At 40.8% G+C, this 18,128-nt stretch overlaps 1 protein-coding gene across 1 annotated transcript; it reads left to right on the forward strand.

Annotated features, from left to right (window-relative positions):
* On the forward strand, positions 4,492–14,460 carry PCLAF (PCNA-associated factor). Its single transcript, NM_001244997.1, is given in 4 exon segments — positions 4,492–4,626; positions 4,877–4,954; positions 6,467–6,629; positions 13,225–14,460. Coding segments are annotated over 4 exon segments (333 nt in total). The 5' UTR covers positions 4,492–4,580; the 3' UTR covers positions 13,271–14,460.

Consider the following 18,128-nt stretch of genomic DNA (forward strand, 5'->3'; position numbering starts at 1 on the left):
AACCCCGCTTGTATCCAAAAGGACGCGCGGATTAAATCTCTGGCTTTGCTCAATGGGTTAAGGATCCAGCGTGGCGGTGAGCCGTCGTGTAGATTGCAGACGTGACTCGGATCCCACATTGCTGCGGTGGCGTAGGCCAGCAGCTGCAGCTCTGGTTAGACCCTAGCTGGGAATTTCCATATGCCAAGCGATGCGGCCATAAAAAGCAAAAAAAATAAAAAAAAAAAATTGTTCTGGTTTTACGTAAAATATTTAGAATAGCACTTGAGGAGTTCCCTGGTGCCCTAGAAGATAAGGATCCGGTTGTTTTCAGTCACTGCTATGGCTCGGGGTCACTGCTGGGCGCAGATTTTCTCCTTTTTTTTCTAGAGAGCATAATGTCTTCTGATACATTCATTGCTAAATTTAATTGACTGGCTTTGTGTTACATGTATATGTTCTTCATTTGCATTAGGGTATTTAGAATAATTATATTCATTAGATATTGTTTCACCTTTTTTTAATTGAAGGTTGTTTCACCTTTTTTTTTTTTTTTGGCCTAGTCCATGGCATGTGTAAGTTCCTGGGCCGGGAATTGAACCCCAGCCACAGCAGCAACCCAAGCTGCTGCAATGACAATGCAGTCTCCTCAACTCGCTGAGCCACAGAGGAATTCCAAAATGTTAACTTCTTGAAGACAGACTTAAGCTTCTTTTTTTTTTTTTTTTTCCTGGCCTCAGGGTGACATAGCATATGGAGTGACCAGGGAACAGATCGGAGCCCCAATTGTGACTCACACTGCACCTGCGGAAACGGGGATCCTTAACCTCCTGTGCCAGATCAGCTGTGCAAACCTTCGTTCCTGAAGCATATGGGAGTTCCCAGGCTAGGGGTCCAATCTGAGCTGCAGCTGCCAACCTATGCCACAGCCATAGCAACACAGGATCTGAGCCAAGTCTTCCACCTAACACCACAGCTCACGGCAATGACAGATCCTTACCCTCTGAGTGAGGCCAGGGATCGAACCTGGTTGTCATGGATACTAGTCCGGTTGGTCACAAGGGGAACCCCCAGACTCTGTAGCATAGGGCTTAGTATAGCATAATATGATGAAATTACTAGGCCCTCAAGAATAAATTTTTTTTTTTTTTTGGAGTTCCCGTTGTGGCTCAGCAGAAACGAATCTGACTAGCATCCATGAGGACACAGGTTCGATCCCTGGCCTCGCTCAGTGGGTTAAGGATCTGGCGTTGCCATGAGCTGTGGTGTAGGCCAGCAGCTGCAGCTCAGATTCAACCCTTAGCTTGGGAATTTACACACGCTGCAGGTGTGACCCTAAAAAGACCAAAAATAAAAAAATTTTACAAATTAAAAAAACTTTTTTTGCCTTTTAGGGCTATACCCTAGGCTTATGGAAGTTCCCAGGCTGGGGGTCAAATCAGAGCTGCAGCTGCCAGCCTACACCACAGCCACAACAATGCAAGATGCAAGCCACATCTGGGACCTACACCACAGCTTGCAGCAAATGTCAGATCCTTAACCAACTGAGCAAGGCCAGGGATCGAACCCTCATCCTCATGGATCCTAATCAGGTTTGTTAACCACTGAGCCATGAAGGGAACTCTGTTTTTTTTTATCATTATTATTTTTAAAAGTCCTTTTTTCATAAAGTATGTTAGTGATTGGATTCTCTTGGTATTCTAATGTATGTGATGTAATGCTGTTTACAATCAGTATCATTTATTAAAGTGAATTTATCCAAGAGAACAGAAATCAAAGCAAAAATAGGCCAATGGGACCTAATCAAACTGACAAGCTTTTGCGCAGCAAGGGAAACCATTAAAAAAAAAAAAAGCCAAAAAGATAACCTACGGAATGGGAGAAAATAGTTTCAAATGATTCAACTGACAAGGGCTTAATCCCTAAAATATAGAACAACTTACACAGCTCAACAGCAAAAAAAACCCAGCAACCCTAGTGAAAAATGGGCAAAAGACCTGAATAGACATTTCTCCAAAGAAGATATACAAGTGGTCAACAAGCACATGAAAAAAAATGCTCAACATCACTGATCATTAGAGAAATGCAAATCAAAACTACCATGAGATACCACCTCACACCAGTCAGAATGGCCATCATTAATAAGTCCACAAATAACAGATGCTAGAAAGGGTGTGGAGAAAAGGGAATCCCCTTACACTGTTGGTGGGAATGTAAATTAGTACAACCACTATGGAAAACAGTATGGAGGTACCTCAGAAAACTAAATATAGAACTACCAAATGACCCAGCAATCTCACTCGGGCATATATCCAGACAAAGCTTTCCTGCACATGCACCTGCTTATTCACTGAAGCACTATTCACAATAGCCAAGACATGGAAACAGCTTAAATGTCCATTGACAGATGAATGGATTAAGAAGATGTGGTATATACACACAGTGGAATACTACTCAGCCATAAAAAGAACAAAATAATGCCATTTGCAGCAATATGGATGGAACTAAAGACTCTCATACTAAGTGAAGTAAGTCAGAAGAGAAAGACAAATATATGATATCACAAATCTAGAATCTAGTATATGGCACAAATAAAACTTTCCACAGAAAACTCATGGGGAGTTCCCTTCATGGCGTTCCTAGCAGAAACAAATCTGACTAGGAACCATGAGGTTGCAGGTTCTATCCCTGTCCTCATTCAGGGGGTTAAGGATCCGGGGTTGCTGTAAGCTGTGGTGTAGGTCACAGACACCGCTCTTCCAGCGTGGCTGTGGCGTAGGCCCGCAGATAGAGCTCCAATTTGACTCCTAGCCTGGGAACTTCCATATGCTGAACAGTGCAGCCCTGAAAAAACAAAAAAAGAAAATGATTTTTACTAGACAGAGTCCCCCTTGTGGCTCAGCGGTAACCAAATAGACTACTAACCTTGAGGAAGAAGGTTAGATCCCTGGCCTTGCTCAGTGGATTAAGGACCTGGTGTTGTTGCCATGAGCAGTGGTGTGGGTGATGCTGCTCGGATCTGGCATCGATATGGTTGTGGTGTAGGCCACCACCTACACTTCAATTGGACCTCTAGCCTAGGAACTTCCATAGGCCGCAGGTGCGGCCCTCAAAAAAAAAAAAAAAAAAATTTTACTATGCATCACTACCTTTTTCCTAAATTTTTACTCTATTATGTGTCCTTCTTTATCATAATTGTAATTAAAAAGACAAACATAAATATGGCTATAGTACCATGTAGACTGCCCCTATGTGCAAAGATATGTTTGCAATTTTTTGTAGCAATTTACTTGGCATATGTACTAAGGGAAAAGACCAGCAGATTCTCTATGAAGCTCTGATCTCTATGGGATTTGGGAATTAGGTAACTCAGCCCTTTGTAGAAACCAATTAACTGAAAAGGAAATAAGGTGTATTGTGAAAGCATTGTGTATTGAGAGGAGCTTGATGACAAAGAACAACTAGGGATACTCTAGGGCTTGTTGATTTTTCTGATAGGACTTTGGCTGTAATCTTAGACTCTTTAGATTTGGCCAGAGCTACAGGGAATTTGAAATACCTTTCCTCCTGTTATAATGTTAATATCATCTAGATTCTGTATTTCAGAAACACGCAGTAGCTGTTGATTCTGTTAAAGTACTGAGTAGACTTTTCTGAAATTTCAGCCATAATTTATTGACGAGAACCAACGACCTGCTTACACTTTTAGGGTTTCCTTTAAAGTATACATTTAACAAAATGCATCCTAAGGCTTTGATCAGGTTATGTGCATGGTATTCAGAGTGAAAAATCACTCCCCAGGGGTATCGTGAATAATTAGGATAAGCATTGGGACAGAAAATAGTTATTAGCTCTTATTCTAAAGTAATGTTCACTGTGTGCCGCGGACATACATTTAAGGTATTCTGAAACCGTGACAGGTCTCGGGAAAACATTTTATTATTATAAATAATGTTTCTTTTTATGTATGTATACACAATTCACCAAGTTTTTTCCTTCAGTTTCACAGCCTCCTAAAAAGGTTTTTTTTTTTTTTAAATCAAATCCCCGTAAATAAATTGTATTAGCTTCTTTTATCCCCATTCCATATAATTGTTTTAGTTATGGATGCTGTAAAGAAAGTTCATGCCAGAGTTAATAAAAAGTCCGCCTCATTTCAGGTGTCACGTCCAGAAATCGATCATTACGGATTTAATCCTGTGGTTATCTTTTGAAGAAATGTTGTAATTCGCTGTCTTTCTGGTATTTTCTTTTCTAAGCAGGCACTTAGAAGAGAATTCAGAATCTTAGCACCCACACCTGGGGCACCTCAGCAAAGCGCCCTGGCACCACCCATTCCGAGCGGATACGAATCACAAGCTTCTGCAAATTGATAGACGGGTCAGCACTGCGCCCAGCTCTACCACAGTCACCACTGGACGCTGGCGATTGGTTGCGCGTGAAAGGCGCGGAACCAATGGAGAGGCGGCCCGGGGTTGTCCGTGGAGCGCGCGGGAAAGAGACCAATATAAACTGTGGCGGGAGATTCGTTTTTGGGGCCTTGTCCCGTGAAGCACCCTCGGCAGGAGAGACGGTTGGTTGCTCTCATCTCGTTTTCGAATATGGTGCGGACTAAAGCAGACAGTGTCCCTGGCACCTACAGAAAAGGTGAGGCATTTGAGTACGGTGGTGGAGGGAGGGCAGCTCTCGGCGAGCAGGAGAGGCCGGGGCTCCCCACAGACCCGTCCGCAAACTCGTCCGGCCGGCGGGGAAGCAGCGGCCCGGCCCCTTTAACCAGGAGGAAGAAGCGGTTCCGACAGGGGACAGTTGTCTGCTGTTCTGGATCGCGGGGCTCTTCCTTCCAGTCGGAGACTATGCCTGCTCTCTTCTGAATGCCCTCCTTTGCCTCTCTCCACAGTGGTGGCTTCTCGAGCCCCCAGGAAGGTGTTGGGTTCCTCCACCTCTGCTAATTCCACGTCGCTTTCGTCAAGGAAAGGTAAAAAGCGCCCCTGCAAGCTCCTGGGAGGAACCCTCTCAAAAGGGGATCAGGCCAGGCATCACAGTTCTGACCTGCGAGCCTCCTAACCCACTGTGGAATTTGTTTTCCAGAGAGCCTCAGGCCCGAATTTCTAACTTGCCCTTTGATACAACGAGGGGGGCCTTGGTCTCTCGGCAGACTGAGGTAGAGTTGGGTCGAATGGTAAAGAATCTGAAGCCTTGGGTTGGGGACAGACACAGTTTCTCTTCCAACCTTTTTTCCCCCCCTCTACTTTAGCGTTTTTATTTTTCTTAATATTGGCAGCTGGGTTTTTCCTTGAAAGAGACTATTTAAGCACTCCCTTCCTAGATTAAATATTGGGATGAGGAGTTCCCCCTGTGGCACAACAGGGATCCTAGCTCTCAGCGCCCAGACGCATGTTCCATCCTTCTCTGGGTTAAAGATCTCGCCAACTGCGGCTCCAATCCTCGGCCTGGAAATTCCACATATCCGGGAGGTCAAAAAAGAAAAAAAAGAATTAGGATGATAGTTGACAGTGCTAATCACATTGTCGCAATGTCATCTTAAACATTTTTCGTTTCTGCCACAACGGGAACTCCTGAAGAATATTTATATTTTATAAATATCTTGTTAATTCTATTTTTTAGGCTAAAAGATAAACATTATAAAGTATTATTGCCTGAATATAGCTTTATCATGTCACATTTTTGTCTTCCTTTTTTTTTTTTTTTTGCTCTTTTCTAGGGCCGCACCCACTGCATGTGGAGGTTCCCAGGCTAGGGGTTTAATCGGAGCCTATGCCACAGCCACGCTGGTTCCAAGCTGCGACTTTGACCTACACCACAGCTCATGGCAATGCCGGATCCTTAACCCACTGAGCAAGGCCACGGATCGAACCCAACTTCATGGTTCCTAGTCGGATTTGCTAACCACTGAGCCACAATGGGAACTCCATCGTGGCACATTTTAAAATTCAGTTTAAAGAGTTCCTGCTGTCGTTCACCGGAAATGAATCTGACTAGCATCTGTGAGGATGCATGTTGGATCCCTGGCCTTAAGGATCCAGTGTTGCTGTGAGCTGTGGTGTAGGTCCAAGACGTGGTTCTCATTCCACGTTGCTAAGGCTGTGGCGAAAGCGGGAGGCTACATCTTCGATATGACTCTTAGCCTGGGAACTTCCATATGCCATGGATGCAGCCCTAAAAAACAAAGAAAAAAAATAATTTACAAGATAAAATTCAATTTAAGATGGATGCACTGCTACCATTTAATACACTTGGATTTATTTATTTATTTATTTTGGACTTATCCAGGGCATGTGGAAGTTTCTGGGCCAAGGATATAAGCAGCAGCACAGCTTCAACCTGAGCCACAGCAGTGACAACATTGGATCCTTAACCCACTGAGCCACAAAGGAACTCCTAATACCCTTTAGATTTGATAATAAAGAATTGTTTCCCTTTAAGGAATGGAGATTTTTATTGAGTCCCATCCATTTATATTTTATAGCCGAAAACAAGTATGCAGGAGGGAATCCAGTTTGTGTGCGCCCAACTCCCAAGTGGCAAAAAGGAATTGGAGAATTCTTCAGGCTGTCTGCTAAAGATTCAGAAAAAGAGAATAGGATTCCTGAAGAAGCAGGAAGCAGTGGATTGGGAAAAGCAAAGAGAAAGTAAGTTTTTATATTCTGGAATATAAAGAAACATATGTATTCTTGAAAATGAAAGACAACAGCACACTAAGTAACTTTTAAAATCTCTCTTTGACCAGATAAGAAAATACAAACCATATGCTTTTTAACCTCTTATTATAAGTCACTCCCAAATTTCAAACATCAACGATAGGTATTATTTTTCTCCTTTCAGTCGCTCAAAGAGGATCAGGGTCCATTCAGATGATAAGTGCTACATTATTAATCATGAACTCCTGCTCTTTATTCTTTAAGCTGTACTGTCTGTATTCCATAGTCTTTATTTTTTTTCAAAAATCAGTTTACATTTTCGTCTATCTACCTTGAATTGTCTTGAAATCACTTCTCAAAAAACTGCTAGTTCAACCTTCACAGGCAAATATAACTAATGAAATTGGAAAATATAGAAATCCCCATCACTTAGAGACCAACATCATGATGTATTTTCTTGCTTTTTTTCTGTTTTTTTCTTTCTTTTGCTTTTTGCTTTTTTCAGGGCCACACCCAAGGCATACAGAGTTTTCCAGGATAAGGGTCTAATTGGAGCTGTAGCTGCCAGCCCATACCACAGCTGCAGCAACATGGTGTATTTTCTGATAACTTCTCTATAGTACATAAGAATACTTCAAAACAAAACAAGAGACACATGGAGAGCAGACTTGTGTTTGCCAGGAGAGAGGGGGGAGAGAAAGGGATGGGATGGGATTTGGGGGTAGGTAGATGCAAACTATTACATTTAGAACAGGTGAATAATGAGGTCCCACTGTATAGCACAGGGAGCTGTGTCCAGTCTCTTGGATTAGAACATGATTAGACAGTATGGATAAAAAAAAAAGAATGTGTATATACGTATGGCTGGGTCACTTTACTGTACAGCAGAAACTGAAGGAATATTGTAAATCAGCTATAATTTTAAAAAGGAATAACTACTTTAAGACACTAAATAAAATTGTTTTTGATACCCAACATAAAAAGAATACATCAAAACAAGGTGGGAATAAAACTACACACATACAGATTTCAGTGTGTAAACCTTTTAGGAAAATAATTAAATGACGCTTCAAAGATTCTAATATCAGGAAAATACTAAAGATAAATGTTAAGCAAAAATCCTGGATACGAAAATACAATCATTATTGGAGTTCCCATGGCACAGTGGGTAACAAGTCCGACTAGGAACCATGAGGTTGTGGGTTCGATTCCCTGGCCTTGCTCAGTGGGTTAAGGATCCAGCATTGCCGTGAGCTGTGGTATAGGTAGCAGACACGGTTCCGATCCTGTGTTGCTGTGGCTGTGGTGTAGGCTGGTGGCTACAGCTCCGATTAGACCCCTAGCCTGGGAACCTCAATAAGCTGCGGGTTCCACCTTAAAAAGACAAAAAATAAATAAATAGATTTATAAGTAAATACTTTCAGACTCTCTCCAGAATTTTGAAATTTTTGCTTCAAAACAAATTATTTGACTGGAGGTGGGGAGTAGCGAGCAGTGAGTGTGGGTGGGCAGGTAGAGCCACTATGAAGTCACTGCTATTATGAAGTCCCCTAATTAAAGACCCTGCTAGATGCCTCCCCTGTACCAGCCAGAGCCACGGACTCTCCTTCACACCAAGCACCCAGCCCACCCAAGGTGCGGTGATCAGCATGGACAAGGAGATGGTGGCCAGGTTGAGTTTGGGGCTGCTGCTTCTAGTGCTGCTCCTGCCAGGGCAGATTTATTCCTCCATTCCTTTAACCAGCACAGAGGACACTCCACACGAAACCACAACATCCAGCTGTGCCTTGTGATCTTGCTTGCCCTTTGACATCTCTGTGCTTAAGACTTGGCCAAAGGAGTTCCCTGTCGTGGCTCAGTGGTTAACGAATCTGACTAGGAACCATGAGCTTGCACGTTGGACCCCTGGCCTTGCCCAGTGGGTTAAGGATCTGGCGTTCGACCCCTAGCCTGGGAACCTCCCTGTGCCATGGGAGTGGCCCAAGAAATGGCAAAAAAAAAAAAAAAAAAAAAAAAAAAAAAAAAAAAAAAAGACTTGGCCAAAAAGAGCTAGAGTTGCCAACCCATATTCTAAAACTTAATCCAAACAGCATCTAGAAGTCCAGTATGGCAAGGAAGAGGGAAAAAAAAAAAAAAAAAAAGGTTTTGATCAAATCTATGAATTCTGCCCTTTATTAACACAAAAAATGTTGAGTCTTGGAGGTCCCACCGTGGCTCAGTGGTTAACGAATCCGACTAGGAACCATGAGGTTTCAGGTTGGACCCCTGGCCTTGCCCAGTGGGTTAAGGATCTGGCGTTGCAGTGAGCTGTGGTATAGGTCGTAGACGCGGCTTGGATCCAGCGTTGCTGTGGCTGTGGTGTAGGCCGGTGGCTACAGCTCCGATTAGACGCCTAGCCTGGGACTCTCCATATGCCGCGGGAGCAGCCCTAGAACAGGCAAAAAAAAAAAAAGAAAAAAAGTTCAGTCTCAAACTGGAGCAGTTTAAAGAGCATCTGAATTATTTGACTAGATAACGAATGCCAATATTACACCTGCTGGAGTTTTCAGCTACAAGACTAGAGAGAAACAAAACTGAGAATTAACAATGTGATTTAATGTAATTGAAGAACTGTAGGAGTTCCCTCTGTGGCTCAGTGGTTAATGAACCCGGCTAGCATCCATGAGGATTCAGGTTCAATCCCTGGCCTCGCTCGGTGGGTTAAGGATCTGTCATTGCTGTGAGCTGTTGTGTAGGTCTCAGACATGGCTTGATCCTGGGTTACTGTGGCTGTGGTGTAGGCCGGCAGCTACAGTTCTGATTCGACCCCTAGCCTGGGAACCTCCATGTGCCACGGGTTTGGCCCTAAAAAAAAGGAAATGTGGACACCTAAAACTCTACCTTGCAAATAAGAACAATTTCATCTTCATCTAGAGAAAAAGGATGAACTTTGGAATGGAGATGCAGTTTTTGTCTTGGCTCATGAAATCTAGAAGGCCAATAAAATTATTAGGTGGTATGAATAGCTTTGGTGATTCTATAAGATGTACACTGGAAGGAGCCACCAGGTATTGCTATAAATCCTCTGTGTATTGTTTCAGCAGTCCTAGTTTAATGTTGATATATTCTCCATAAGGTTTTACACTGTTAAGTTTCCACTGTTCTCTTGGGAACTTAACTCTTTGCTCTGGGGGTTTGGATTTGACACTGCATTTGACTTTCTATAGTAACTGACATGTTTCAGGGCAATGATGGTTTGAAATCTACTACATATCCAAGCATAAGTAATTCTTGCATGTGCACTTAAAAGTCAAGAATGGGTATTTCTATCACACATTCTCATCCAGCAATAGTGCCAGGTTCATTTAGCTAACTTAGATCACTTAACTTGATTCCAAAAGATTTAGAAGTGCCTGAGAATGTATGTATGTGTGTAACTGGGTCACTTTGCTGTACAGCAGACATTAGCATAACATTGTAAATCAACTATAATTTAAAAAAAGGAAATGGGAGTTCCCATCGTGGCTCAGCAGAAACGAATCTGACTAGTATCCATGAGGATGCAGTTTTGATCCCTAGCCTCTCTCAGTGCATAAAGGATTCAATGTTGCAGTGAGCTGTGCTGTAGGTTGCAGACTCAGCTCGGATCTGGTGTTGCTATAGCTGTGGCAACCCCTAGCCTTGGAACCTCTATGTGCCTTGGGTGTGGCCCTAAAAAGACAAAGGTAATAAAAAAGGGAAATGCGCTGACTTCAACCAATGTTAAAGTACTGCTTTTTACTTAAAAATTTTTTGTTTTGGAGTTCCCGTCGTGGCGCAGTGGTTAACGAATCCGACTAGGAACCATGAGGTTGCGGGTTCAGTCCCTGCCCCTGCTCAGTGGGTTAACGATCCGGCATTGCCGTGAGCTGTGGTGTAGGTTGCAGAAGCAGCTCGGATCCCACGTTGCTGTGGCTCTGGCGTAGGCCAGTGGCTACAGCTCCAATTCGACCCCTAGCCTGGGAACCTCCATATGCCGTGGGAGCGGCCCAAGAAATAGCGAAAAGACCAAAAAAAAAAAAAAAAAATTTTTTTTTTGTTTAATTTCTGCTTATGTTGAATAATTTTTATGACTTAAAAAGTAGTCTGTTTTCAAGGCATATTTGAAAAATCTTGAAATTTAGAGGCAAGTATATGAAGGAGGCAAAATAATGCATATTAGATATTTTGGGAAGTGAAGACTGGAAACTTAACCTGCATTAAAACACAACTCTTTTGTGCTGATACACACACACACGCACACACGCACTTGATGAATAAGGAACACTTTCCACATCATTTTTTTTACATGGTTCTAAATCTAAACCTGAGTGGACTTGACTTTCTAATGTACTTTATAACTGCCTTGATGCACAGAAAACTTTTTAGAAGTAGAAACTCCATGAAATCTTTGGTTCACATGTTTACACAATGATGCTTAGATGTTAAGCATCCCAGTATGGCCATAATGGTCTTAATAAGTCTTAAGCCAATAGTTGCCATCTTTAGAAATCTACACAGGAACAACCGGACACAATAGGTCGAAATATGTGTGTGTGAATGAACACACCCTTTTGCTTCATATCTGAACACTTTCCATCTGTTTTGGATTATACATTGTATTTGGAATTGACCTGAATTGGTCACAAGCTAAATGAAATTAAATGGATAAAGAGCAATTAAAATATTTGACATTTAAAGTGATGTTTATGCATATGAAATTTAAGAATTATTCAATATTGTTCATAAGGTCATTGAGTAAATTGTTATTGAGTGCCCACTATCCATCTTATGAGATATTTGAAAGGAATGTCAGGGAGTCCCCACTGTGCCACAGCAGAAAGGAACTCTACTAGTATCCACGAGGATGCAGGTTTGATCCCTGGCGTCACTCAGTGGGTCAAGGATCAGGCATTGCTGTGAGCTGTGGTGTAGGGAAGTTCCTAGCCTGGGAACTTCCATATGCCTGAGTGTAGCCCTAAAAAGCCAAAAAAATTTTTAACGTCAAATTTTGGAGCAGAAACTAAATTTTTATACTCTCTGCTATCACTATTATCATTTCTGGTTTCAATAAAATCAACAAGCAGGAGATATTTTTTTGGAGAGAGTTTTTTCCGTTTTTTATTATCTTTGTCTTTTTAGGGCCCAAACACTTTGGTTTACAGTGTTGGGCCAATTTCTGTATAGTATCCCATATATATATGTATGTGTGTGTGTGTGTGTGTGTGTGTGTGTGTGTGTATGTATATATATACATATATATATATATATTCTTTTGCTCATACTACCTTCCATCATGTTTTTTCCCAAGAGATTGGATATATTTCCCTGTGCTGTACAGTAGGACCTCATTGCTTATCCATTCTAAATGTAACAGTTCACATCTACCAACCCCAAACTCCCCAACACACTCCCTACCCCTCTGGATAGAGTTTTTTGATAGACCTGTTTTCATGATCCTATAAATCTCTTGTAGTTCCTTCTCATTTTCTGGCCCCATTCATCCCTGTTCTTTCTCATTCTTATGTGAACAAGCTAATAGTATATAACAATCCTCTTGAGTTATTTTTGACTTCCAGTAAGGAATCAAAATATTTGGCAATATAGTCAGCCATGGCTATAGCACTGATCATCAGAGCAAAAACCCTTGTATTATAGGCTTCTCATCATATTGAGAAAGATTACACATATAGTCTCATAAAGAACTTAGATCCATCGTAAAATAAAATCTGTGACATAAAATGATAATAGGGGAGTTCCTGTTGTGGCTTAGTGGAAACGAATCTGACTGGTATCCATAAGAATTCAGGTACCATCCCTGGCCTCGCTCAGTGGGTTAAGGATCGGATCCAATGTTGCTGTGAGCTTTGGTGTATAGCACAGATGAGGTTCAGATCTGGTGTGGCTGTGGCTGTGGTGTAGGCTGGCAGCTGTAGCTCCTATTCGACCCCTAGCCTGGGACTCTCTGTACGCCGAGGGTGCAGCCCTAAAAAGACCAAAAAAAAAAAAAAAAAAAAAAAAAAAGAGGTAATAGGAGTTTATGTTATTATTTTAGGCCTCTTTCTTAGATTTGTTTTTGTTTATGAGTGTTGTAATTATCCCTTTATTGATAGTAAATCAATAGACTTAGTATTTTTTCTTCTGGTTTTATTGAGACATAATTGACATACAGCACTATGTAAGTTTAAGGTATACAGGCTAATTTGACTTACATTATAAAATAATTACCAAGAAAGTTTTGGTTATCATCCACCATCTCATATAAATACATTAAAAAAAGAGAGAAGTTCTCTTGTGGCTCAATAGGTTGACATTGTCACTGCAGTGCCTTGGGTCACTGCTGTGGTGTGAGTTCAATCCCTGGCCTAGAAACTGTCACATGCTGCATGTGGGCAGGCATACTTTAATATTTGGGATTTGTAGGAATTTCTCAACGGAATTTAATTTTCTCTTCATTTTTAGTCAGTTGACCAGACCTACTACACCCTTAATAAAGGTTCCTGATGTATATAAGTTTTTTTTACACTATGTTTTGTTTTTTAAACATTTGACTCAGGTGATTATTGAAATTCTCTATTTTTTTCCACAGAGCATGTCCTTTGCCACCTGAAGACACAGATGACGAAAAAGAATAGAACTTTCTTAGTCATCCTTAACTGATATCTCCTGTTTACTCTGGCATAGTTGGATGTACATTTGCATAAATGTGTTTGTTCCAATTAGCTTTGTTGAATAGGCATTTAATTTAAAAAATGAGGCTTATATTTAGTTATTCAAAAGCAAGTAGTTATGATATTGGAAGGTTTGTAAGATTAATTATGGGTACTTAGCTTAGTATTCAACATAATGCAGTATTTGGCTTACCTATTATTAAGTTTTTTCTTGCTAAAAACCATTGCATGGTGTTTAACTATGAATCTGCTGTATTTGAGATTTTGCTTAGATCTTTGTACTATTGCCATTTTCATTGGCATTTGATTATTGGACTGATGCCATATTTTTATTCCTTTTAGTTGCTTTAAAAAGCAGAGTTTTACTATATATAAAATAGATAACTAATAAGGACCTAATGTACAGCACAGGGAAATCTACTCAACATACTGTAATAACCTATATGGAAAAAAAGAATGGATATATGTATATGTAAAACTGATTCACTTTGCTTTACACCTGAAACTAATACACTGTAAGTCAAAAATAAATTAAATCCAACTCAAGAACCAAAACCAAAAGCAAAAGCAAATAAATAGAGTTAGATTTTTGCACATTTTAAAAAGTTGGTATCAATTAAACTGAACCCATACCCTTTCTAAGAGGCCATTGATGCAATGTTGAAAACATTTGGATGGCTATCTGCATTCTCCTTAGAAAAATTTAAGGACAATTTGGTCCTAAGGGTTTAAATGATTGATAAGGCTTCTAACAACAACCACAAAAACAAGATAAAATACTAGAATAGAATCAGGCAGGAAAATTCCATAGAGTATATTAAAAGAGAGGAATTTTCCTAGAATATGCATTTGCTTTAGTATCATAAAATATTACCCTTTGGGTCTATACTTTTAAAGTTGAAAAGCAATAAAACATGAATGGCAAATCATGCCACAAACCTAGAGCTATGTCTAAAGTCCTTAGAGTTACTGTGATATTTTCCAAGATGAACAGGGGTATCATTGAAGAGGTGGGTACTACTTAGTAGCTGATATTTTTGCTTCTTTATCAGGCTTTTTGCTCACTGGCATCCTGTTGTCAAAAGTAACCATGTTTTAGACACGCTTTTCTGAAGTTTGTTTTTAATAAATGAATACTCATTTTCACAAGACTATCCACATGTGTGTTTCTTAAGATTACATCCTACCAGGAGTTTCTGTCATGGCTCAATGGTTAAAGAATCCAACTAGAGACCTTGAGATTGAAGGTTCGATCCCTGGCCTCGCTCAGTGGGTTAAGGATCCAGCGTTGTCGTGAGCTGGGATCCCAAATTGCTGTGGCTCTGGTGGAGGCCAGGAGCTACAGCTCTGATTAGACCCCTAGCCTGGGAACCTCCATATGCCACGGGTGTGGCCCTAAAAAGACCAAAAAAAAAAAAATTATATCCTATCAGATATTTCTATTTTATTCCTACCAAATATAAATGAGCTCACTGACCTGCTTTTATCAATGTCCAAAATAAGTCCTGATGACTGTAGATTATATTTTCTGCTTTGTCTTTTAGAGGTGGATTTTTTTTTTTTTTTTTTTTTTTGGTCATTTCAGGGCTGTACCCTTGGCAAATGGAGGTTCCCAGGCTAGGGATGGAATAGGAGCTGTAGCTGCCAGCCTACTCCACAGCCATAGCAACACAGGATCTGAGCCACATCTGCAACCTATACCACAGCTCAAGGCAATGCTGGATCCTTAACCCACTGAGAAAGGCCAGGGATAGACCCCGCATCCTCATGGATCCTCGTGAGGTTTGTTAACTTCTGAGCTACGAAGGGAACTCCCAAGTCTAATTCTAATATGCAACTGTTTCTTAAAAATTTGACCTAGGAGTTCCCACTGTGGCTCAGGGGAGACAAACCCGACTAGTATCCATAATGATGTGGGTTCAATCCCTGGCCTCACTCAGTGAGTTAAGGATCCTGAGTTGCTGTGGCTGTGGTGTAGGCTGGCAGCTATAGCTCTGATTCGAACCCTAACCCGGGAACTTGCATATGCCTCAGGTGTGGCCCTAAAAAGAGGGGAAAAAAAAATGACCTAGAGGACCTACAGTGTTCAAATATAGTCCTTTCAAAATGTACAATATTTGGTAATGTCTAACTTTTATTAGGCAGAGGTCCCATGCAGTCTGTTTCCTTGACAAGGCTTGTGTAAATTGTAGATTAGCAATTTAGCCTCTTCTAAACATAAGAGAATTACAGATCCCTGTTTACATTAAAACAAATCAAAAAATAAAATTTATACCTTAAAGAGATAAACTAAGCTTTAATACACTTCTTCAAAAGTTAATCTGGTTTTCCTCTTTGAACAGATAATTCAAATAATTAATGTAAGTGTTAAATTCCTGAGCAAACAATGAATAAATCTAACCATGGAATTTCTGGAGTTCCCGTCGTGGCTCTGGTTAACGAATCCTACCAGGAACAATGAGGTTGTGGGTTCAATCTCTGGGTTAAGGATCTGGCGTTGCCGTGAGCTGTAGTGTAGGTCACAGATGCGGCTCAGATCTGGCTTTGCTGTGGTTGTGGTGTGGCCTGGCAGCTGTAGCTTTGATTAGACCCCTAGCCTGGGAACCTCCATATACTGAGGGTGTGGCCCTAGAAAAGACCAAAAAAAAAAAAAAATCTAATTATGGAATTTTTGAATACTAGGACACTGTGAGGATCATATATATTTTGTGTCTACATAATTCAACCAAGGAAGAACAGTACCATAGTGAAAATTTCAAAGCATGCTCAGTTATTTATGAAATGGCAAATACATATCATTTTTTTAAAGCAGAAAATAAACCCTAAACCAACTGAACCTTTCCCATATGTATATATATATGCTGCTTACAAATCTCACCTTACTTAGAATCCTTCATGCTAACTCATTTTTGGAAAAATTGAAGATACAGCCGGACCTGGTCCAAATAACCTTGTTAAAATGGTTCCTTTGGAAGTTCTAGTTGTGGCTCAGGGATTAAAGAACCCGACTAGGTTCCATGAGGATTCGGGTACGATCCCTGGCCTTGCCCAGTGGGTTAAGGATCTGGTGTTGCCGTGAGCTGTGGTGTAGATCGCAGACTTGGCTCAAATCCCACCTTGCTGTGGCTGTGGCATAGGGCGGTAGCTGTAGTTTCAGTTTGACCCCTAGCCTGGGAACTTCCATATGCCGAAACTGCAGACCTTTAAAAAAAAAAAAGTTATCTTGTTCAACCCAAGCCAGGTACAGCTTTACATTAGGGAAACCATTTTTTATTTTATTTTATATTATTTTATTTTGCTTTTTTAGGGCCATTCATGTAGCATATGGAAATTGCCAAGTTAGGGGCTCAAATTGGAGATGCCGCTGCTGCTAGCCTACACCACAGCCACAGCAACGAAGGATCCAAGCCTCGCCTGCAACCTACACCGCATCTCACCACAACACTGGAGCCTTAACTCACTGAGTGAGGCCAGGGATCAAAGCCACATCCTTATGGATACTAGTCCCATTCATTACTGCTGAGCCACAGCAGGAACTCCAAGGGGACTAAAGTTTTACTAGCTGGCAACTCCTAATTATGAAAATGTTGTAAGGTAAAATTTTCATTTTTTCCTTCACAGCCCTCCTCCTATTCTTTGTTCTATACTTGAAATAACACAGAATAAATGACTCCTTCCACATGACAACCTTCAAGTATTTAAAGACAGCTCTTACACCTTTAGTCTTCTCTTCCAAAGGATTAAATTCTATTGTTTATGTTTCTCCTGAATTTCTTGAAGTCCCGTGTGTAAGGGGACAAGCCTTTGATGTTATATATTATTTAGGCAAATAAATGGTAAAACTGGTAACATTTCTGCTAGGTCGGGGTCCAAGAACTCATTTTGTTATTTATTTATTTATTTTAAATTACTCAAATGAATTTATCACATCTGTAGGTGTATAATGATCATAACAATCAAATTTCAGAGGATTTCCATCCCACAGTCCAAGCACATCCCCTCACCCCCCAAACGGTCTCCTCCGGAGACCATACGTTTTTCAGTGTCTGTGAGTCAGCTACTCTTCTGCAAAAAAGTTCGGTCTGTCCTTTTCTCAGATTCCACATGTCAGTGAAAGCATTTGATGTTGGTGTCTCACTGTATGGCTGACTTCACTTAGCATGATAGTTTCTAGGTCCATCCATGTTGCTCAAAATGCCAGTATTTCATTCCTTTGAATGGCTGAGTAATATTCCATTGTGTATATGTACCACATCTTCTTGATCCATTCCTCTGTCCATGGACATTTAGGTTGTTTCCATGTCTTGGCTATTGCAAAGAGTGCTGCAATGAATATTGGAGTACATGTGTCTTTGTGAGTCATGGTTTTCTCTGGATAGACGCCCAGGAGTAGGATTGCTGGATCAAATGGAAGTTCTATTTTTAGTTTTCTGAGGAATCTCCATCCTGTTTTCCACAGTGGTTGCACCAATGTACAATCCCACCAACAGTGTCCTAGGTTTCCTTTTTCTCCACACCACTCCAGCACTTATTGTTTATAGACTTTTGGATGATGGCCACTCTGGCTGGTGTAAGGTGGTACCTCAGAGTGGTTTTGATTTGCATTTCTCTAAAAATGAATGATGGTGAACATCCTTTCATGTGTTTTTTGGCCATCCATATGTCTTCTTTGGAGAATCGTCTGTTTAGATCTTCTGCCCATTTCTTGATGGGGTTGTTTTTTCTTTTTGGTATAGAGCTGCAGAAGTTGTTTGTAAATTTTGGAGATGAATCCCTTGTCAGTTGATTCACTTGCAAAGATTTTCTCCCATTCTGTGGGTTG

Source organism: Sus scrofa, chromosome 1 (genome assembly GCF_000003025.6).
Source record: "Sus scrofa isolate TJ Tabasco breed Duroc chromosome 1, Sscrofa11.1, whole genome shotgun sequence".
NCBI classification, from domain to species: Eukaryota; Metazoa; Chordata; class Mammalia; order Artiodactyla; family Suidae; genus Sus; species Sus scrofa.